General features: G+C 40.8%; 2 protein-coding genes across 4 annotated transcripts; one reads left to right on the top strand and one right to left on the bottom strand.

Annotated features, from left to right (window-relative positions):
• Positions 1-682: 682 nt before the first annotated feature.
• On the bottom strand, positions 683-3,828 carry LOC105386907 (protein ABHD11). Its single transcript, XM_011557556.3, has 4 exons — positions 3,456-3,828; positions 3,052-3,169; positions 1,555-1,910; positions 683-842 (listed from the first exon to the last, which is right to left on the bottom strand). Exons 1-4 carry the CDS (start codon positions 3,719-3,721, stop codon positions 683-685), a joined length of 900 nt encoding a protein of 299 aa, XP_011555858.3. The 5' UTR covers positions 3,722-3,828.
• A 2,608-nt stretch (positions 3,829-6,436) lies between these two features.
• Positions 6,437-16,423, top strand: LOC105386866 (elongation of very long chain fatty acids protein). Of its 3 annotated transcripts, none has more exons than XM_011557516.3 (7): positions 6,437-6,589; positions 7,266-7,342; positions 9,774-9,964; positions 11,182-11,322; positions 14,483-14,588; positions 15,303-15,436; positions 15,831-16,423. In XM_011557516.3, exons 2-7 carry the CDS (start codon positions 7,282-7,284, stop codon positions 15,999-16,001), a joined length of 804 nt encoding a protein of 267 aa, XP_011555818.3. In that variant the 5' UTR covers positions 6,437-6,589; positions 7,266-7,281; the 3' UTR covers positions 16,002-16,423. The 3 variants fall into 3 exon arrangements, with proteins under 3 accessions (XP_011555818.3, XP_037974680.2, XP_048482460.1); XM_038118752.2 differs by lacking the exon at positions 6,437-6,589 and adding an exon at positions 6,653-6,671; XM_048626503.1 differs by lacking the exon at positions 6,437-6,589 and adding an exon at positions 6,724-6,742.
• The last annotated feature ends 6,269 nt before the right edge of the window (positions 16,424-22,692 follow it).

Below are 22,692 nucleotides of genomic sequence, written 5' to 3'. Positions count from 1 at the left end.
TCTACTACTCTTTACTTACCTACTGCTAGAAAGACACCAGAATCTTCAAGTATAAAAAATGTAAGCTTAGTAGGTATGTACTAGTATAGAGAGTAGGTCTAGTACATCCAATTTAGGGCACCAGGGTGCCCTATTATGTAGTTACGCAAGAAAATTACAAAACAATATTTCCTATTGCTATTGCTACCAAGGTTACTTACTATGAATGAAAACACCAAATTCGTGATTCTTAAACCACAACAATGTGGACTTGCTGTTGCTTGGTTCTCATGATGCAAGTGCAACCTTTCTTTAGAGTTTCTGAAACATTCACAAACCACCAGTAACTTTGGTACTTACCTAGATGATAGTTACAATAATACTCCCTTATTGCACACGCACTGTTGTGTTGGGCATAAGCCTAGCTAGTCCAGAATTTGTGACTATTAAAGAGTTGTAGCAAGCGCAACTCGCAAGCGAGGCCAGCTATGGGTGGGCTTGTTGCTGTACAGTTGTACACAGACTTCGAATCTGATAACGTTATGTTCATCATCATCATCATCAGCCCATATTCGTCTACTGCATAACACTCTGTCCTCGGCCTTCCTCATTCAGCCACAGAACCTTCTGCGTGTCTGGTCATCCCTCCAGCGAGGGGACCGCTACGCTTTTGAAACGGTGGGATTTATAGACAAAAAAACGCCTACGAAACTTGATGATGTTTATTGTTGAGCTTCAGAAACTTGATTGACGCCTCGAAGAACCCCTTGGGGTCCTCCAGGTGAGGGTTGTGGCAGGTCTTCCGCACGAACCGCACCACCACCGCCGGGAAGTACCCCCTGATGCCGGTCAGGTCGTCGGGCCTGGAACACAATAAAGGGAATTGTTTTCAAACGGCTTATCGACTGCGCGCGGTAAACCATCGAACATTGGCTCGCGCGGTGGCAGCCTGGTAGCGCAATATGGGGACAGCTTCGCCACACGCGGAGACACGCGCAGACGATACGGACCTTGAGGGATCAGGCTTGTTCAGGACGTTTGAGCGGTTTTCTGTGAGATTTTTTTTGGCGCCTCTCCTTAGCAGAGCGCTTGTGTTGGCCGTTGTTGATGATAATGGTGAGTTGTTGATAACTATCACCCTTAAGCTTACTTTATCTTATTATCATTGTGTTTTACACATTTAAGTTTTTTTTTGGATATCAGCTTTATTACTACTCGTATTTTATTAAATGATCTTTGCTTTAAGTACATAAGTTATTTATTAGAAGGAACTTCCATGAAGGTACTTAATATAACTATGGGTAGGTAACCCTATAGGAATAGAATTCAATGATTACCTACGTTCTAAATGGGTACTTAAGTACATTTCAAACTAACAGCAACAAATAAAAGCAGACAGACTGATGTTTATCCGTGGTTGGTTACATATCCAATTAAAAATGATTAACTGAAGCGAACTGCATTGATTTACGTCATGGGACTATAATATTATTGTATGTATAATCTAGATCATTATAAATAAAACTAACGCAAAAATAAAGGTGACGCTTATGCGTTGAATGATGGAACACTTACGGTAGAAAATCCGATAGTTGTCCTCCAAGGAAAAGAGTCGGTCCAAAGTACTGTTTGTTCTTTAATTTAGGGAACACTTTAATGTGTTGAAATTCCTTTTTCAGGACTTCCAGGTTGCAGGTCCAAGTTAACACCGAATTTTTCACAGCGATGTTAGAAACAACTATGTTTAGAACGTATTCATCTGGTATTAGAGGTCTTAGTTCCTTCTTGAAGGCATCTTGGGCCTGCAGGGGATTTTTGTAGGGCTTCAAGGAAAAATTCCTCATGGCTTCAATGATCGTGAGATACAATTCCGGCGAAGGAGACGATATTGGGGATACGTCTATCACCAGCAGACTTTTTACCCTTTCTGGCTGAAAATAAACGACTTAGGTACACTATAGAAACATATTATTAATTTTAAATTGTTAAACAACGCCACCTGTCTCATATTTAAACAAATAGTTAAAAACCGGCCAAGTGCGAGTCGGGCTCGCGCACAAAGGGTTCCGTAGCAGCAAATATAATATTACAGTTAAATCAACCTATCTCAAAAACTATAAGAGATACTTTGATCAAACCAAAAATCGTTGAAAGAGTTAATTAGCATGCATCACCTCTATTTTTTTTAGAATTTTATACCCCGTAGTTATAAAAATAGAGGGGGGGGGACATACTTTTTACGACTTTGAGAGCTGATATCTCAAAAACCGTTCACTTTAAGAAAAATGTTTTTTAGAAAACTTTATATCATTTTAAAAGACCTTTCCATTGATACCCCACACGGGTATGTACATCGAAAAAAAAAATTTCATCCCTCAGTTACATGTATGGGGGGCCCCACCCCCAATTCTTTTTTTTACTATTTAGTGTCATATTTTTGTAGCGGTTCATACAACACATATTCCCATCAAATCTCATCACTGTAGTACTTATAGTTTCCGAGTAAATCGGCTGTGACAGACGGACAGACGGACAGACGGACATGACGAAACTATAAGGGTTCCGTTTTTGCCATTTTGGCTACGGAACCCTAAAAACTGTCTACTGGCTGTCCACGACACAGGCCTAGACTAGTGTGGTAGGCCTTGTTATACCACCTTTTAATTTTTACCAAACACTGCAACCTATATTTTTAGTAATTTTCATAATCTTTAGTCTAAATATTTTTTTATATAATCATAAATCATAATACCTACTAATCCTATGTCGTGGTGGGTATTTTATATACTTACTTACGGAGGAATTTTATAATCATCCTCAGCCAAATCATCGCCCACTGCTGGAAATAAGTTTCTCACATAAGTAGCAACATCATAAAACCGTTTCATCGGCCTTTCTTACTCGACCTCCATCGTCTACAAATAAACGTTTTATCTATCTATCTACGGGGTTGTTAGTGGCCTCTACATTTGCTTGAAATATTATCCCGTATTCATAGGTAAGTGTGCCTATATAAGAGTACCTACGTACCACAGTCTGGAGGGCTAACCTACCACAGTCTGGAGGGCTAACCTCAGTGAGGGCCAGGTACATGGCTGCCCTGCCTCCGATGCCGTGGCCAACCATGGTGGCTTGCGGGATGCCCAGCTTGTCACACAGTCTGGCGATGTCTTCAGACAAATCAGGGTATCTGTAATTATTATTAGTAGCTAGGTGTATAACTGTATATTGTAGGTACTGTTATTCATCTGTAAGTGCCACTCTAGAGTTTTCTTCGGATAACAGTAAAAAGTTCCTTTTTTTATAGGTGTTTGAGCCCATCGATCTGCTAGAATGGATCATCGTAGTGAAAATCTTAACAACGTAGACCAACTAGTACCTATGCACAAAAATCGATTATAATGAGCCAGGTGCAGGAATTGACACTCCTAGAATAATGTCAAAATAGATCTTCATATTTACATCCAACTACAAACCTATGCGTATTAGTATGCGGACTTTCCCCATGGTTCCTGAGGTCGACCACCACCACGGCTCGTGACGTCATCGTGTTGAAGGTCTTGGCTATCGGCTCCCAGGTCTTCTTGTGGCCCAGCAGCGCGTGGAATATCATGATGGGCGGGTCTTCGGTCCCCTGCGCCCGCTCCCCGATCACTTTGTATGAGAGAATTAAACCTCTTGAGTTCTGTCTGGCGTTGAGGGATGCACGATTAAAGACGGGTCGGGCTTGCCGTATTATCATAGCTTTTGGTTTGTTTTGTTGTGTTGCTCAGTTGTAAAATGTTATAAAAATATTTGGATTTATAGGTTGGATTATTATTATCATTTTGTTCAATCAGAGCTGTCACATCCATGGAACAGATTAAACGCGAGAGAACTATTATTCCGAGAGCCAGTAGGCAGTAGGTGAGTCGTTTGCGTTGAGGTAACACATCTCTTTTGCTGACCATACATGACGAAACAAGACACATATTTATATCTCGCGTTGTACTACTTACATTTTGTAAGTACCTACAAAAAAAGTAAGCACCCAGTGGGTACTACCCACAAGAACTCTCATTCACTTGGCATCATCTCAGGCATTACACCTGCGTCGTCTGTTTTGTTTTCCTTTCTAGAAGAGTGTCGGGCACTACCCCAAGTCCGCGTTGTTCTATGGGCACGAAATTATCAGATATAGAGACCTTTCCCTGTTCGAGGCGAGCGAGACGAGCTCTTTTACGTCAGAAGCGTCCTTCCTTTTACTTTGGACTTGGAATTAATGTACTACAAAAAAATAAACATCCTGATGGGCATGATTTCATTTCAATTTCGACCTGATACATGAGTATTTTGGGATTTATAATTTGTCAATATCACATGATGTTCGCCACAGGAAGAGTCTTTCACTATAGTACGAGAGCCCACGACCAAAATTTTTGTCTCATAGCAATACGGCCAAAACCGCACCAAATCTGCTCGAGCTTATAAAATCAATAATAGCATGTGAAAATAAACTTATAAGTACATAGATACCTAAAGTATATGCGGGTACCTAGATACATATTTATAATGTAGGTAGTAGAGTAAACCTACATGTCATAGTTACAACTAGGCGAAGAGGCCTAATTGCATCAATAATTAAATAGACCGGAAAAAGTAATCTCATTTACTTACCTATTTGTTTATTTATTTATTGTGCTTTTATAACGGATTAAACAATAACGACATAAGTAGAGATATCGTAGTACGACCTAAGTAGAGATATAGATAGAGATCCCACTGTTAGGGCTATTTGTTATATTAATAACTTTTTAGAGCGATGTCAGGATGCCGACATATATCACACTACATTACCTTGTCTTATTAGGCTATGTAAAGTGGTACTTAGTTCCTAGATATATGTTATTTATTGTTTAAAAAAGGATCTCAATTTATTTAAATCTTAATTCTGTTTGTTTTTAAATGTTGTTGTATTTTATGTTTGATTTTGTATAATTTTGATTGTATTTGTTGTGAATGCTAAATTCTATTTTGTACATATTTTTTTTTTGTATATATATATTTTTTGTACTACCTAGCAATAATTGCGTGTTGGCCATAGCTGTTAAGCATTATTGTTTTTATAATAAATAAATAAATAAATATCGTAGTTTATTTTCTCTATGAGTAGAGAGACCCACTAACCTTTCATAGAAAAATTAATTCATGATTACTTCCTAATTATTTCCACTATTCAACATAATCGACTGATTTCAGTGGCTTAGCGTGCTGGAGGGTGTCCCAGGCGTCTTCCTGAATTTCTATAAGCTGACAAATGACGAACATCCTAAATCATATAGCAACGCGGAGTCGGCTGTATCATACAGAATGCGAAGAAGTAGCTCACTAAAACTTTAACTCATCACTACAATAACTAAAAAAATATATTATACTCTTACAGAAAAAGGTGATAGAAAGTCCAGAACTCAAAATTAAAAATAGTTACAGGATACTCGTGGTAGTGTAACCGATAAGGTCGCGGCTCTCATTCATGAAGCCGCGAGTTCGAATCCTGGCATGTCCAATGAATCTTTCTCTTTACAAATACGAAATGTACGTACAATTATACCACGTACTCATATGGTGGACAAAAACGTCGTGAGGAAACCTGCACAAGTTCAGCACAGATTCTAGATGTGTTTGCTAGTGCATTGTACTCATTCAAAAACGGCGATACGACCACCTCGAGACGTGGGTACGAATGTAAACGAAAAGCGGGTGCCTCGCTTGAGAGTCACCTGATGTGTTTAGTTAGACCTTATGTTTAATTCTATTTTATTTATTTAGGTTTTTTTTAGTGTGCTAATGTCAATGTTCCTGATACGGAGGTCGATTACCCTTCGACTAGACAACAGGCACGCTCCCAGTTTGTAAAGTTTAATGCTTTTGTTTGAATTCATTTAATTATTAAGTAGGTGCAGGTACCACTGACATGTAACATGGTGCAAGATTTGAGTGAATCTTGAAACTTATAACAACTTGAATGGTGAAGATTTTCAGCACCCTCATTCCTATTAGGTACGTGACAAATTATTGCTACAACTATGTATGTACATCCCCTTATTTTTAGTCATGATGTAGTCCGTCGCGTCGGTTTCATAGTCGATAATATAGAGTAGGGTCAAGTCTAATGCGAGCTTCATTCTTCTTATCATGCTTAGTTTGGTGATGATCTCTGAAAATCCCAGCCAGCCACATCCCAAATTATTTACTAGGTACCTGTTATTTAAATTAAATTAATTTATGAGTTCGATATATAATGTAGGTGACACCATGCTTTCGTCTGCCTGATTTTACTTACAAATTACTTCAAAGTACAATAAACTCGAAATGTGACTCGCGTTCAGCTACGTCTCAAAACTAATCATTTTATAGGCGAGCTCGGGGGGCAAAGTAAAAGTTACCTTATTCCCGTGCAACCGCAAAGTTGGTAACGAAATAAAGGATGATTATTGTATTTAAATTAATTCGTGCAGTCATTGAGTGTGGCTTTACGTAAGGCGTGAAAAATAGTAGTTTTAATCTTACAGTGAAGCCGCGTGGAGCAAGACGTAGGGTGCGGGCTGGACTAAGCGCGGACCGAATCCTGGTCGGTGCCATTTTATACTCCTTTTATGCTAAAACTTTCCGAAAGTTTTCCAGTTGACCGTGGATTTAATTAGTGTTAATAAGTGCGTGTTTTCGGTGATGTTTGGTTTATGTTTTGTTTTTGCTGTACTTTTACCTACTTACTTGGAATTAAGTGAGCAGAATGAATAATTGTTACTGTCCGAATTTCTCGATGTAACTATATGGATTATAAGGGGATTAAATTCTTTATTGCACATAAAATAAATTAGTTTAAAAGTGAACTTAATGCCAATAACATTCACTTACAGTTAACCTTTGGTGATGTTGAGGATAGATCTCTTACAGACAACCTTCCGGTAAAAAAACAAAAGATAAAGAAATTTACAAAATACAAATACAATTTTGTAAGTAGGTAGGTATCCGTATACATAGACTTAAATTACCTACGAGTTCCTATATACCTGCAAGTATATACCTACCTAGTCAATGAAAGTCACAGACAGAGTGGTTTACGGAAGTCTTAGGAAGTTTGATTTATCTAATTCCTTATTGATTTATCATTTTTTTGTCTACCTGTAAGTTCGTCGATCCAGCGTGATGGATGGCGTCCCACGATATACTGACTGTTCGTGGTTTTTATTTTAACGTAAAATTATCGCGAACAGCTGATCGTCATGAAATATGTTTCATTTCAGGTGAAAAGGCAACAAGATGGGGTCGCTTTTGAAGACCGTGAATGACTACTACCAATACATCAATGTAGACTTAGCAGGTATGTTAATGACACACATATTAAGATTATTAATTTGTTATTGGGAATAACATATAATATATATTAATCAGCCTTGTAATAATTAAGGAGGTCCCTACGAACCGGCAGAGCTTTTGGGGAAACGGTTGACCGGGGCTTAGAGTTAGAAACGCTTGAATCCTTAAACCACCTTAAACCAAGGGTTGTTAACTACAAATTCACAAGCTCGTACGATGTGTTGTGGATTAGATATTGTTTTGGGATTGCAACAGCATGTATTTCCTCCATTTTCGTGATGGTAGTATTTACTCATGTTATAGAGGTAGATGGGTAGATTTGGGGAGTGGAAAAGATGAATAGGGCAGTAAGGGTAGGTAGAGACTACTAGAGATGAGAGAGGAGTAGTCGACTGTGAGATGCTGCCTCTAGCTATGGTTAGGTCGATGAGATCGCAATGATACAAGAACTGATAACCGTAAGTACCATAACATTAATTCTATGTTTAGGATGCCCTCCACCTCCAGCCTTCTGGACCGAGGAAATTAGACAAGTATTAGTAGTAGATTGTTGTGTGAAGTTTAGGAAGTAGTGCAGTGGCGCTCCTTGGAAGAGGCCTACTTACCAACATCTAGTAGGGTTGATCTTCTTCTTGCCGAGTAGCGAGACTGATATGATATTTCCTCTAATCCTTTTCCAATATTACATGGATGTCCCGCATTTTTTATCCGCTATCGTTTTCTTATGAATGAAACTAAATAATTCCTCTTTCAATCTCTTATAGGCACTCCTCCTTTTAGGTGCGCATGCTCTTTGAAATTTTAATACTAACCCTCGCGTAAGCATATTATAAAAAATCATTTCTTGTTCCAAGAGTTTACATTTCCTCCATTCTTCCTCCTCCTCATCCGCATCTCTTTTCTCATCATTCACATCTTCTTTTTCAAGAATATCCTCATGCTCATCTTCATACCCTAACATTGTCCTTCTCATTTCCTCGTCCGACTCCTCTTAATCTTAACCACTTCTTCAAAAGCCTTTAAGTCTAGCCGTTATTGAAATAGGTAATTCTAAGTATATAAGTTAGTTTTGTTTGCATCTACAAGCTACACTATGTACCTACCTAGAAATATATATAGTATGTTAATATGCATTAATCAACTACGGTCAATAACTTTTAAAAGACTGGACAATGGGTCAAATTGAAACAAAAAATAGATCACTGACTGTTGTGCCCGGGGGTCTCAGGTCTGATCCAAATATCTATGTAATTTAAAGTAACGTTTTTGTTCTTGGGAATCTTGGGTCTCGGCTGTAAAATGTTTGTATCGTATAATATATTCAACCCATCTATATACCTATAAGAGATAATCGTAATATCCTCAAGTCTTGGAGGAGGCCCATGTCCTGCAGTGGACTATAGCCAAGTAATTACGGCCCCTCGGTTTGTTTGTGCTTGAGGTAGTCTATGCAAGGACATGAACTATGCAAGTTGTAAGTGACGTCCGTTAACTTTGCCTATGAATGTAAACCGATATTTTAAATATTAATTTACACAAACATTTATTAATAAATACATATTCTATGAATATAAAACAATTATGACCATTTGAATCAGTTTCTTTAGTGCTTTCTCATTGCGTTAATATAATGAATAATGCATCCAGTCCAATATCGGTGTATGCTTTGTCCGTATGTTCTGGGGTCAAAGTTCAGTTAACTGTGTATTGAATAAAATAGTTTTCATAAATTATCATTAAAACAGTCGATCACCAGTCGCCACGTGAACGTTGGAATGCAGTGCATTAGATTGGACTAAGTACCTAGGTACCTAGCCACGTATATGCAGACATACTACATGTCTAGACCTAGCCCTTAAAATATAGCTAGGACCTGTTCATGTTTCAGTGTGTCAGGCACATTCATCTGTCTTCGGCTCGTTCATTGAGAATTCTACTGTCCTCGTCTGCCATTTTGCAGATATAGTTCACCTATTTAATATCTTTATACTCCTTTTTTTCTACTTCCATGTACTAAATCTCTAACTAGGAAATAGAGACTCTATCATTGGGAACTAGAGCTTTGGGCCTAGCGTTTGATGTGTTTAAAATATAAGCCAGTTAAATTTCCGTCTGGCCAGGGCTCGCCGGACAGTGTTGGGAGTTGTAATATAAGTATTTCAGTGACTCCTTACCTTGCTAGCAGGGTTAAACAGTTTTCTTATGTTGCCGCAGCTTTACTGACACCTGATGTTGCCTGCATCCTTATACATTACCCTTGTGACACTTACCGAGTAGAATGGCGAGACAGTACCGTCGCTCGGCCGATCCTCGACCAATGAACGGCTAGCAATAAATTTACCGAGTATTCGGCCGAGGGCTGTCTCGGTCACTCTACTCGGTAGGTGTAATCAGGATATTAGTGACCCAAAGTTGACCTCTTACGTTTTCTCCAGACCCTCGGACGCGGAACTTCTTCCTCTGCTCCAGTCCGGTGCCGATGATCGCCATCGTGTACTGCTACCACCGCTTCGTCAGGAAATGGGGACCCGCCTTCATGAAGAACCGGGAACCCTTCGAGCTCAAGAAGCTGATAGTCGTGTACAACATCGTGCAGATCTTCCTGTCAGGATTATTGGCTTTTGAGGTTAGTTGTGGTTTTTTATTGACCGGTTATGGATGCAACATGCATGGCTCAAATTCAGTCAGGTACTTAGTAAAAATTTGAAGGTGTCTCTGGGTGCAAATAAGGAAAGGTTATTTTATAAGTACCTAGGTATACTGCCCGTGTGTTTTAAGTAACAATACCTAGATACTACCAGGGATCTAGCCGGTACCCTAACTTCAAACTTAGAACCACTACGCCCTCATGGCAGGATATCGTTTTGAAACCCGACATGGACGTGATTTTCCACCACAGTACCTAAGCAGTAAGCACACCTACTAAGTACGCGTTCAACTTCCACCGCCAATACCTAATGCTATTTTTATTTTTGCCTAATGAATAGAAATTACGGGCAATCACACGTTGTTCACACGTGTATTTCGTATATATTTTCTCCGCTTTTATCGGATTCCCGTGTCAGACACGTGATCGTGAAAAATTGTTTGAATGCACCGTGCTAGATCCAGTCGTCAATGGGTCATCCGTCCCATTGGGTTAGGTGAGTGATGCAACAGAGAGTGCTCTTGTATACTGCGCTATATAATTAATTTCGCAGTACAACCTCCTCCCTCGCAGATGGCTGCTCTCAACCTCTCAAAGACATTGGCTGCTGTAGTCGAGATTCGCCTATTATTATTGTTATGTTGTTGTTTTTCCATCTCGGGACCATGGGGTCCCGGACATTTGGAAGGCGTGCATGGGGCCGAAGCCAACATGTAGAGGCCCTTTTGACAACATCTATATGAAATGTGACACTAACCGACGACTTTCCCTGTGAAAAATATAGAAGTAAGTAAACCCAAGGAAAACCCTTTTAAAACTTACATAGTTGCAATAAATATATTACTATTACTATTACCTAACCCCCCCCTAGTGCAGGACTATTGCAGGATATGGAGAAAACTAATACAGGGTTATGGAGTGGGGTGCTAAATGGACTGGGTAACTGGGACTATGGAAGACTTATTATTATTATTATTATATATATTTATTCATTTAAAATACAAACATGTTACACACATATGTATAAATCCGCCAAACTATAGACACATGACATGGTTTGTTGGCGGAGAGATTAATGTACATTAGCTGCTACATCTACCCAAGTTAGTGACTCGACCACATATATATAATTACTTAAGTAGATTATTTAGCGGCCGCTGTAGGACATTATAACTAAACTTCTGTTTACTCCTTAGTGCCTCACCCTCCTCTACGTCCCTGGAACCTACAGCGTGTGGTGTCAGAAGATCATCTGGGACACGACGCCGCTCGAGAAGAAGGTCGTCGGCTACGTGTGGATGTACTACATGATCAAGCTGGTCGATCTCATTGATACCGTGAGTTTGCAATGTTTCATAGCAATATATCCTTCTTAATTAAAGGGGGTGTGATAATATTCTTAACGTCTCGTCTGTCTAATTTTAATGGTAAGGGTAAGACCGTGTGTTTGGTCTTATTTTAAAATAGTCGTCTCATAGTTGTTCGATGAGGAAATACTAAAGGTACCTGTTTCATTGTTCATTGGCTAACTAAAAATAATACAGTCTTTAAAAGTGTACCTATTCCTTCGAATCTGAATAAAGTACCCTGATACCATGTGCTTTAATACGAATAATAGACGTGGTGATAGTAGTGGCTTATGTCCAGCAAAGTGCGTGTTTTAGCCGAATATAGCTGATGATGAACAGAAGTACAAATACTAAGCTCATGTAAACATGCAGTCATTCGGTAGACACATTACCTATGTTTGCCCCTAAACATTGTGTAGTTTATTTTGGCGTGGCATTGCAAATACCTTAAAATATGTGTGCCCATGTATGTTTACATAACCACAACAATAAGTACTTACATACTTCTATTTGATAAGATTTTAGTATGTGGTCATCGTATCTGTTTATAACAATAACACTGCGGGGATTGCCTTATCATTAGGTATGGCAAACCACAGACAATGTCCTGGGTAGACCACAGTTAACTATTATCTAATCTATGCTTTAGTTAACTAAAGAATGAATTTGGTTGTTAGCCAACCTTCTGTTAGTACTTCAGTACTTATCTACTTGATCAAGTTGATTTTAAAAGAAGCGTACTACTTACCTACCTACTCTTCTTCTTCTTCTTTAATCCCGTTACTCCTCCGAGGAGTCTGGGGCTGACACCAGGCGCTTCCATCCTTCTCTGTCGTGGGCCAGCAAGTTGAGCTCTGGCCACGACTTCCCTTTCTCTTGGGCCTCGCTGTATATGGACCGCTTCCAAGTATGAGCTGGTCGACCGGGTTGCCTTGAACCGCCCTGGGGTTTCCATTGTAGGGCCACTGTCGTGATATGGTCATCAGGTCTTCGCAGTGTGTGGCCCAGCCATCGCCATTTCCGCTCTTGGATGTCTATGTCTATAGGCTTTTGGTTTGTTACCTTCCATAGCTCGACATTGGTGATGGTGTCCGGCCAGTGTCTACGTATGATGGTTCGTAGACAGTTGTTGGCGAAGACCTGGAGTTTGTGTGATATGCCCTTAGTGACCTTCCACGTCTCGCATCCGTATAGGAGCACAGTCTTCACATTTGTGTTGAAGATGCGGATTTTCGTGGTACGAGATATGTTGGACGACCTCCATAGGCTTTTTAGCTGCGAGAAGGCTCCCCTTGCTTTGTTGATGCGACTTTCGACATCCCGTTCTGTTCCTCCCTGAGGGGTGATGATGCTTCCACGATAGCAGAAATCGGTAGCCTGGGTGATGCGGTGGTTTTCCAATAGGAGAGGTGGGTTCCCAACAAACATTTTACCCTCAGTTACAGCTATTTTTATAACTTTAACCTGTATAACTGTGTTATAATTATCTCAGTTCTAACATAAAGCGATAAAGATGAGTTAAAAAATGAAATTAGTGTTAACAGCAGGTTTAAGTGTTAAAATGGTATTAGTCAAAGCAATTATAATTAAGATGTTATAGGTTTAAACTGTTTCTAGAACCTAAAGCTATACAAGAGTGCTCACTGACACTTGTTAACACTTATGGTTGTTAAGTGGTTTCCTTTAATACTCATATAAATCTTTAGGTGTCATATTGACTTTAGGCTGTAGGAATTGGTTATAAAAGAGATTTTGTCAAGAGTGCAGTATGACAAGATTCTTACAGTGTTGGAAAACTCAACAATGCAGTTTTAATCTTTAAGGTTAACTTAACTTACGCTTATTGCGTTGGGCAAGTAGACTGTAAAAGTAACGGTGTTAAGCAAGACTGTGCGGATCGACTAAGACTGTAACTTGGCTAAGGGTGTTCTATTTCAAAAAGTGTAATAGATGACTTAGGTGAGTCTATATGTCTTAAATGTAAGTTCGCCATTTGCATTGGTGACCTAACCTATAAATTGCTGGGATAAACAATATTTTGCTTTAAAATACCTACTTACTTATTTATGTGAATTTTGTCATTCCAGTCATGCCAATCGATTTATGAAACTAATGGACATACAGTAAGGATACAAAAAAATACAAAATTGAGTCATCTATTTTATATTTACTTATGTTTCATTTGAAATCCTTAATAAATTCGGAGCGCATTAAAATTGAGGTGGAAAATATGGTATACATTACAGTAAAATTACAATGGCATATTATTTTCAATTCACAAAACATGTTAAGTCAAGTTAATATAATATTATATTTACTGTTATTTAGTATTAATCAATACTGTCAGTCTAATACTGTCGCGTATGATTGCTGTTGACACTATTATTTTCAAAGACATACATCTTGTATGGTAAAAGTGTATTCGAAAAACGGTAACATACTCACTTAACCCTTTTTTAACTAACAAATAAGAGTCAGGGAGTCAAATAACCATTCTACAACCACAACTATATCGGTAAAAGTTCTAGCTGAGAGTGATTAAACGCTCTTCAATAGTAACTTTAGCACTTCAATGACACCGTACTACAGGCTTTCTATAACTTAAACACTTCAATGACACCGTTTTACAGACTTTCTAAAGCCTTTACTCTCAAAATCGTGGGCCTCTTTCGTGGTTATAAGTGAGTTAGAGCACTCTCCTACACTCTTATACAGCTATGTCTTAACACTTTAATTTTCGAATGGAACCATTATACAAGTTATATGAGAGTTTTTTTAACGCTACGATGTTAGTTGGGTTGTTATCGCTGCACACGCGTATTTCTTCTGTCTTTTTTCTACTGATATTTTGCGCTGCATATCATCATGGGTGTTACTCAGTAGGCAGATGTCGTCCGCGAAGTCTAGGTCTTCCGGTGATGATGACGCTGTCCATGGGATCCCTCTATTTTTCTCGTGGGTGATTTTCAGCATAACCTACCTACCTACTCGTATATAATAGAATTATGTAAACTGCTCTATGGCATCGATCTATACTACCATCGCTCGTGCGATGCTGCGTTGATGATGTGCACATGCATGTTGTACTGAATGGATGAGGAAGGCCGAGGATAGTGGATGCATTTTACTGAATCTATTTCCCCTGCAGGTATTCTTCGTGCTGCGCAAGAAGTTTACCCACATCTCGTTCCTGCACGTGTACCACCACATGGGCATGTGCCTGCTGGGCTACGTCGGCACCAAATATGTTCCAGGTATGCTATGCATCATCATCATTACGATCACCATCATCATCATCATCAGCACGAATCATCACGTCCCCATTGCTGGGGCACGGGTCGTCTCCTTCCAATAAAGGAAGGGTTTTAGGGTTACATGTGGGTGACTACGGGGTTGTGGTAAATGACGAATGCAGGATTTCTTGAGGCCAAACTATTTACTGATTTTACCAATTACATTTTACAAGTATGTTGTCTAAGTGACGGGCGCGAGACGACTAGCGTCCGCGCATTGATCGCTACTGGAAGTTACTAGAAAGCTGACATTGCAAAACGTGACTATAACATGTGTCGCTACAGGGTTTTACGCCTACTCCACCACGATGGCCTAGTGCGGGTTGGTGGACATGCTCCTGTTATCTGTAAAAGTAGACTTCAAGCGAATCGGTAGTCTTTAAATTAATAGAAAGATAAAACACGGGTTTGTACGTAGGTACATGTTAGTAGGTAGTCCACTGACGAATAGTAGTCAGTAGTAGTCACTAGGGCATAAGTCGAGCGACTCGTGTCCTGTAGCCATGCAAGTTGCTCAATCAAGCGAACATTAGTAATAAGAAGTCTTCCGATGTCTTCGGGGTCGCTCGAATAAGTCCCACTTTACTATACTCAGGTTAAGGCAATCAATCATTTGAAATATAATAGCAGGTTAAGCCAGCTGAATTTTATAGCGTAACCTCTCCCCTATCGCAGGCGGTCACGGCGTGATGCTGGGCTTCATCAACTCGTTCGTGCACGCCGTCATGTACTCGTACTACCTGGTGGCGGCCGCGCGCCCCGCCTGGGTGCGCCAGTGGTGGAAGAAGTACATCACGCAGCTGCAGATTGTGAGTACTTACGTTACCCATCCTATTGTCTGCGTAGTAGTTATAAAGGTTACCTTGAAAAAAACGAAAATACCGCCATTTTTGTACCTAAGTATGATAATATACTTACCTACTTATAAGTTTTGTAGTTAATTTCTTTTCTGTTTTTGTACCAATAAAGAATATTCTATCTATCTTTCTAAAGTCATACTAAATCAACTTTCCCGTTGGGGTGATGGGTCCAAAGTAAAGTTTTCCAACCAGCATGAAATCCACCAAAATATTTTCCTCCGTAAATAAAAATTATTCCGTAACAATGGGTGCCTACATCGATAATGGTTATTCAATAATATTAGGATACTACTTTTTCACATTTGATTTACCTATTCTTATTTATGTTTTCTTCTCATTCCAGCTCCAATTCCTGCTGCTCATCCTACACTTCGGCCACGTGCTATTCGAGCCGTCCTGCGAATACCCCAAGTGGGTCTCCTTCCTGTTCCTGCCACACAACATCTTCATCCTGTATCTCTTCGTCGACTTCTACATCAAGGAATACATTTATAAAAAGGACAAGAAAACGTAATTCTAAGCTTAGCTGTTAAGTGTAATGTGAATTTTATAGATAGGCGTAGTTTTTAAGAAAAGGCCTAGTTGTCGTGTTTGCGTATTCACGGTGATTATTGAGGATGTATCCTGCTGAACTTTAGGTATTCCAATAATGGCTGAAAAAACTTGGATATATTTTCTGTTCAACTGTGATTGTTGCTCTGATAAGCGAATATCTTTGAACACATATCTGGCCAAAAGTATTCTGAGTGCAGAATGAAATAGACAGTTCCTCCCGTTAGATCACGAGCTAAATGTGAAGTTAGTTCAATGGTCTGCTTACCTTCTAAACACGTCATGAGTAAGTTCATGTATGTACAACATAAGTACTTTACATAAGTTGTATAGTAATATTTTTTGTTAAATCTATTATTTATAAATAAATATGTACGCTGAGTCCATAGTTTGTTCGTTTATTTTTTCTCCAATGTAGATAAATATAGGGTTATAAATATTATTTAGGTTACTAGGTAGATATTTAAAATGGAAAAAACAGATTTTATTAAAGTTTTGCTTTATTTGCAAGCTAAAAGTTATGTACAATAAGTATAGTAATATCAGCAATGGCAAGTGTTTAAGAGAGCTTAAAATATGAGTCTATGTCTCGGCTATAGCTACCTACTTATCTACATATTTCTTGAATATTTTTACATCCATATAAATATACAACACAGACGACCTATTCAAAGAGTCAAAAAGAGAATTAACTACTATTATATCTAGTGTTAAAACCAGAAGGAAAAGGTGACACAAAAAGTAAACTCATTCGTGAAATAGGTTCGTTTACCATAAATCATTAATACAACTTGAAAACATGAGGATTTATATCAATAACAAACAAATTAAGTCAGAAAATACAACAAGAGCACGACTCCATTCAAATCAACTCCCTCAGGGGGGGGTCAGTGCCTTAATGGCTGAACTTTTAGTAGAAGGTAGCGCCATCTCTTTATATTACTCTTATTACCAAAAAAGATGTAAGATGGCGTTATGAACAAGACCATAGAACAATAACAAGACACATAGATAAGTAGTATTTGAATGTCAACATTGTCATGATCTATGGCCATTATGAAGAAATTGCGTGTCAGTGTCAGTTCAGTTGTCTTACAATGTCTCGCAAATAACATGTTTAATTTTTGAAAATAAAAGCCTATATTCTCGGTACTTGTATCGTTATTTATAAATTTTATATACAAATAAAAATGATGTGTCAAGAAAAAGCATCTTTTTCCGCTAAAAGTGTATTTATGAAATTCTTGCGACCTAACAGATTCCATATGGATCCAGGTTCCACGTGGTTCCACGGGAACCGAGCTGAAATGGCGGCACTGGCAAAGAGCGTTCGACATCTTCATATCCGCTGAAGATTAAAATACTATGTGTACCAAACTGATAAATTTCGTCAAAGATTTGCCTCGCGAGGATAAATGATGCACTATTATATTGGACGAAATGACTTTATCACCACAAGTGCATTATGATGCCGCTAGGGATCAATTGAAAGGATTTGCTTCTCTTGGGAAACATTAAACTAGCAAAACATGAATTGGTTTTCATGGTGAAAGGAATAAAAAAGGAATACACACACCCACTCGCATATTATTTTACAAGTGACATGAACAAAACTGAACTGAAACATTGTTATATGCGAGCGAGGTAATAAATAATTATAATATAATAGTTTGTTTTTTATTTATTGTTGCATGTTGGTAGGTGCATAAATAGATTGAACTTACATTTAGCTAATAAATGTAATAACTGTTGTGTGGTGTAACTACGTTAAGGCAAATATGTCTTACTAGCTGTTCCCTCGCGCTTCGCTTCGCCTTAAAAAGTTTTCCCGTGGGAATTCCGGGATAAAACGTAGCCTGTGTTCTTTCCCAGGGTCTAGACCGTATATATACCAAATTTCATTTAAATCCGTTCAGTAGTTTTGGCGTGAAAGAGTAACAGACAGACAGACAGACACAGTTACTTTCGCATTTATAATATTAGTTAGGATTAGGATAGTTAGGATTAGGATAGTTAGGATTAGGATATCATTATAGATTGAAGTTAATAACTTGCGATAACAATCCTTACTCCTTAATTAATATTATAAATGCGAAAGTAACTGTGTCTGTCTGTCTGTTACTCTTTCACGCAAAAACTACTGAACGGATTTGAATGAAATTTGGTATACTTACATACGGTCTAGACCCTGGGAAAAAACATAGGCTACTTTTTATCCCGGAATTCCCACGGGAAAACTATTTAGGGCGATGCGAAGCGCGCGGGAACAGCTATATCTATATATACAGGGTGTCCCAAGGGCACCCTGTATGTATGTACAATGAGGCTGAGAAATAAAAAGAGATGGCGCACGATCAGTATGACGTATAGAGTATGACAAAAAACTCCTCGAGATGGCACTCTTTGCACAATTATTTATTTTTTCTCTATGAACTCCCTCCTTCCTTGACAATGACATTGACATCTCCTTTTTGACGTTTCCCGCCATGGCTTATCTGCCGACCACAGAGTACGTCGTCGCGGTGTAAATACGATTGCTTCCTGTTATTATTCTGAGGTTCGGAGTTATATTTGTAACACGGCCTTTCCTGATGGCGTGACGTCCTTGACCGCAACGTCTTCTCAAAGTCTTCAACACCACGCTCTAGGCAATCCAAAACTCAGCACTTCAAAATCTGTAAACAATTGATGTGATTAGAAGGGTATTTTTTGCATTTTGTTCTAATTGGGCAGAGGCACACGAGTCGGCTTGCCACCCTCACCACTGGCAGAGGCACACGAGTCGGCTTGCCACCCTAACCACTGGCAGAGGCACACGAGTCGGCTTGCCACCCTAACCACTGGCAGAGGCACACGAGTCGGCTTGCCACCCTAACCACTGGCAGAGGCACACGAGTCGGCTTGCCACCCTAACCACTGGCAGAGGCACACGAGTCGGCTTGCCAACATCACCACTAGCAGAGGCACACGAGTCGGCTTGCTAACCTAACCACTGGCAGAGGCACACGAGTCGGCTTGCCACCCTAACCACTGGCAGAGGCACACGAGTCGGCTTGCCAACATCACCACTAGCAGAGGCACACGAGTCGGCTTGCCAACATCACCACTAGCAGAGGCACACGAGTCGGCTTGCTAACCTAACCACTGGCAGAGGCACACGAGTCGGCTTGCCACCCTAACCACTGGCAGAGGCACACGAGTCGGCTTGCCAACATCACCACTAGCAGAGGCACACGAGTCGGCTTGCCACCCTAACCACTGGCAGAGGCACACGAGTCGGCTTGCCACCCTAACCACTGGCAGAGGCACACGAGTCGGCTTGCCACCCTAACCACTGGCAGAGGCACACGAGTCGGCTTGCCACCCTAACCACTGGCAGAGGCACACGAGTCGGCTTGCCAACATCACCACTAGCAGAGGCACACGAGTCGGCTTGCTAACCTAACCACTGGCAGAGGCACACGAGTCGGCTTGCCACCCTAACCACTGGCAGAGGCACACGAGTCGGCTTGCCAACATCACCACTAGCAGAGGCACACGAGTCGGCTTGCCAACATCACCACTAGCAGAGGCACACGAGTCGGCTTGCTAACCTAACCACTGGCAGAGGCACACGAGTCGGCTTGCCACCCTAACCACTGGCAGAGGCACACGAGTCGGCTTGCCAACATCACCACTAGCAGAGGCACACGAGTCGGCTTGCCAACATCACCACTAGCAGAGGCACACGAGTCGGCTTGCTAACCTAACCACTGGCAGAGGCACACGAGTCGGCTTGCCACCCTAACCACTGGCAGAGGCACACGAGTCGGCTTGCCAACAACTTGGGCAGAGGCACACGAGTCGGCATAACCCTGAACAACAGATAAATTGGCATACAAATAAATAGTAAAAATTCGGCACTGGCAGAGGCACACGAGTCGGCTTGCCAACAACTTGGGCAGAGGCACACGAGTCGGCATAACCCTGAACAACAGATAAATTGGCATACAAATAAATAGTAAAAATTTAGCACTGGCAGAGGCACACGAGTCGGCTTGCCAACAACTTGGGCAGAGGCACTCGAGTCGGCATAACCCGAACAGAGAGATAAATTGGCACACAAATAAATGGTAAAAATTCAATACTCATAGTGGACTGAGCACCTTTGTAAACAATAGCAATGTCATTATGACTGCTAGATTAGCACACAAACTAACAACAAAAAATAATTGTTAATACCTTTGTTAGCATTCAAACAAATTAATAAAGTTATGAATGAAAGTTAAAGCCACTCATCGCATTTCTGCGTGAGATCCCGTCGAGAGCGGTTTGAAGTACTTGTGAATGCCCCTCGATGCATCTTCCATGTCAGCCGTCTATGGCCAACGGTAGCGCGCATCATGCGCACACAGCGTGCGTGTTGTGCACCCGCGTCAGGCGGTTGCCTGCGCGACCACCAGACCGCAGCGCGCATACAGCGCAGACAGCAGCGCGCAGACAGCGCAGACAGCAGCGCGCAGACAGCGCAGACAGCAGCGCGCAGTCAGCAGCGCGCAGTCAGCAGCGCGCAGACAGCGCAGACAGCAGCGCGCAGTCAGCAGCGCGCAGTCAGCAGCGCGCAGACAGCAGCGCGCATACAGCGCAGACAGCAGCGCGCAGACAGCAGCGCGCAGACAGCGCAGACAGCAGCGCGCAGTCAGCAGCGCGCAGTCAGCAGCGCGCAGACAGCAGCGCGCATACAGCGCAGACAGCAGCGCGCAGATAGCAGCGCGCAGACAGCGCAGACAGCAGCGCGCAGTCAGCAGCGCGCAGTCAGCAGCGCGCAGACAGCAGCGCGCAGACAGCAGCGCGCATACAGCGCAGAGAGCAGCGCGCAGACAGCAGCGCGCAGTCAGCAGCGCGCAGTCAGCAGCGCGCAGACAGCAGCGCGCATACAGCGCAGACAGCAGCGCGCAGACAGCAGCGCGCAGACAGCAGCGCGCAGACAGCAGCGCGCAGACAGCAGCGCGCAGACAGCAGCGCGCAGACAGCACAGACAGCAGCGCGCAGTCAGCAGCGCGCAGTCAGCAGCGCGCATACAGCGCAGACAGCAGCGCGCATTCAGCGCAGACCGCAGTGCGCAAACAGCGCAGGCCGCAATACGCATACAGCGCAGACTGCTTGGAGGTACTGCATCGGCACCATCTGGTTGCAATCCAGCTCAGCCAGTCTGACCAGTGTAGAAGCTGGCTTCATTGAGATTCTCATTCTAAAGCTGCACTCATCCAGTCAAGTCTGCTTAACAAAAAAAAAACATCAAATATGAGTCAAAATTCATATCCTGCATTAGCTTTAACCTCAAGTGGTACCAGTTGAAGGTAGACTTTTTATTGACCTCATTTACTTCAGTTCGGCCACTCCTGTAATAAAATTAAACCATTCCTATCATACCATTCGGCCACTCCTTTAATAGGGTCTCACACACCTATGCATGAGGGTCAGAACCAATCTCAACTGCTTTCATAGGTTAGGTTAGGAAACATAAGAAGCAATAAGTACTTACTGAGTACTGAGTAACTGTACCACGTTATTTCAGGTTTACCTATCTCAATACATCTATATACAATGACATGGAGTGATGGTTGGTGCTACATGTAAGAAACTACTCAAGCTGATGGCAAAATTATTATCCTTTCACACTGTCACTTACCATCTCAACCTTAGATTAGCAATATACAGATGGTGTGCCACATACATACAAAAGCAAAGTTTTCTGCATTTTGTTACTGTCAAACCGTTTTAATTTTAACCTACTACACCTCTGAGATAGTAAAGTCACAAACTAAACTTATTCAAAATAAGAGCTCAGCGGTAGAAGTGGGATGTTATTTTTTTTTTTATTGACATTTCTTTTGCACTGACACTCCATCTAGTTTGTGTATTCAAATATTGTTGCTCAACTGTTGAATTCATCTTTGCTTTCATATAAAATAATTTCAAAATAAATGTTAATTGATATCTGAACTATTGAAATAACTGAAACTGGTAGCAACATAATGCATATTCCCTGTGAGCACGGGCCACAGTGGCGTGATGCAATCACTTCCTAATTCAAATCTTACCACGATAAATAGTGCCAAGAACATACTTACAGGAATAATATCAAACTACCTGTTACTTCTTTTCACAACACCAATGTACTTACGTACCGGCTTTATACAACAAGAACTCATAAACTCACCGCCTAGGGGACAGAAAATTTATAAAATAAAGTGTGCAGAATACCAATATTTCTGTATTTTTCTGATTTAACTTGTATTGTATGTAAAACATAGGCAGAAGCGGAAAATAGCGCGTGGAAAGAATCCAACTTCTGATGTTAAAACCAGAAGGAAAAGGTGACACAAAAAGTAAACTCATTCGTGAAATAGGTTCGTTTACCATAAATCATTAATACAACTTGAAAACATGAGGATTTATATCAATAACAAACAAATTAAGTCAGAAAATACAACAAGAGCACGACTCCATTCAAATCAACTCCCTCCTTCCTTGACAATGACATTGACATCTCCTTTTTGACGTTTCCCGCCATGGCTTATCTGCCGACCACAGAGTACGTCGTCGCGGTGTAAATACGATTGCTTCCTGTTATTATTCTGAGGTTCGGAGTTATATTTGTAACACTAGTA

This window comes from Plutella xylostella, chromosome 16, assembly GCF_932276165.1.
Source record: "Plutella xylostella chromosome 16, ilPluXylo3.1, whole genome shotgun sequence".
Classification (NCBI taxonomy): Eukaryota; Metazoa; Arthropoda; class Insecta; order Lepidoptera; family Plutellidae; genus Plutella; species Plutella xylostella.
Note: the sequence above shows the minus strand (reverse complement) of the source record. Positions and strands in the feature narration are given on the sequence as shown.

Excerpts from the sequence above, each read along its gene's own strand:
- LOC105386907 (XM_011557556.3), bottom strand. The coding sequence starts at position 3,721 with ATGATAATACGGCAAGCCCGACCCGTCTTTAATCGTGCATCCCTCAAC. Across the intron at positions 3,170-3,455 it reads CCGCATACTAATACGCATAG|ATACCCTGATTTGTCTGAAG; the intron begins GTTTGTAGTTGG and ends TAATAATTACAG. Across the intron at positions 843-1,554 it reads CAACTATCGGATTTTCTACC|GCCCGACGACCTGACCGGCA; the intron begins GTAAGTGTTCCA and ends ATTGTGTTCCAG.
- LOC105386866 (XM_011557516.3), top strand. The coding sequence starts at position 7,282 with ATGGGGTCGCTTTTGAAGACCGTGAATGACTACTACCAATACATCAAT. Across the intron at positions 9,965-11,181 it reads CAGGATTATTGGCTTTTGAG|TGCCTCACCCTCCTCTACGT; the intron begins GTTAGTTGTGGT and ends TTTACTCCTTAG. Across the intron at positions 11,323-14,482 it reads TGGTCGATCTCATTGATACC|GTATTCTTCGTGCTGCGCAA; the intron begins GTGAGTTTGCAA and ends TTTCCCCTGCAG.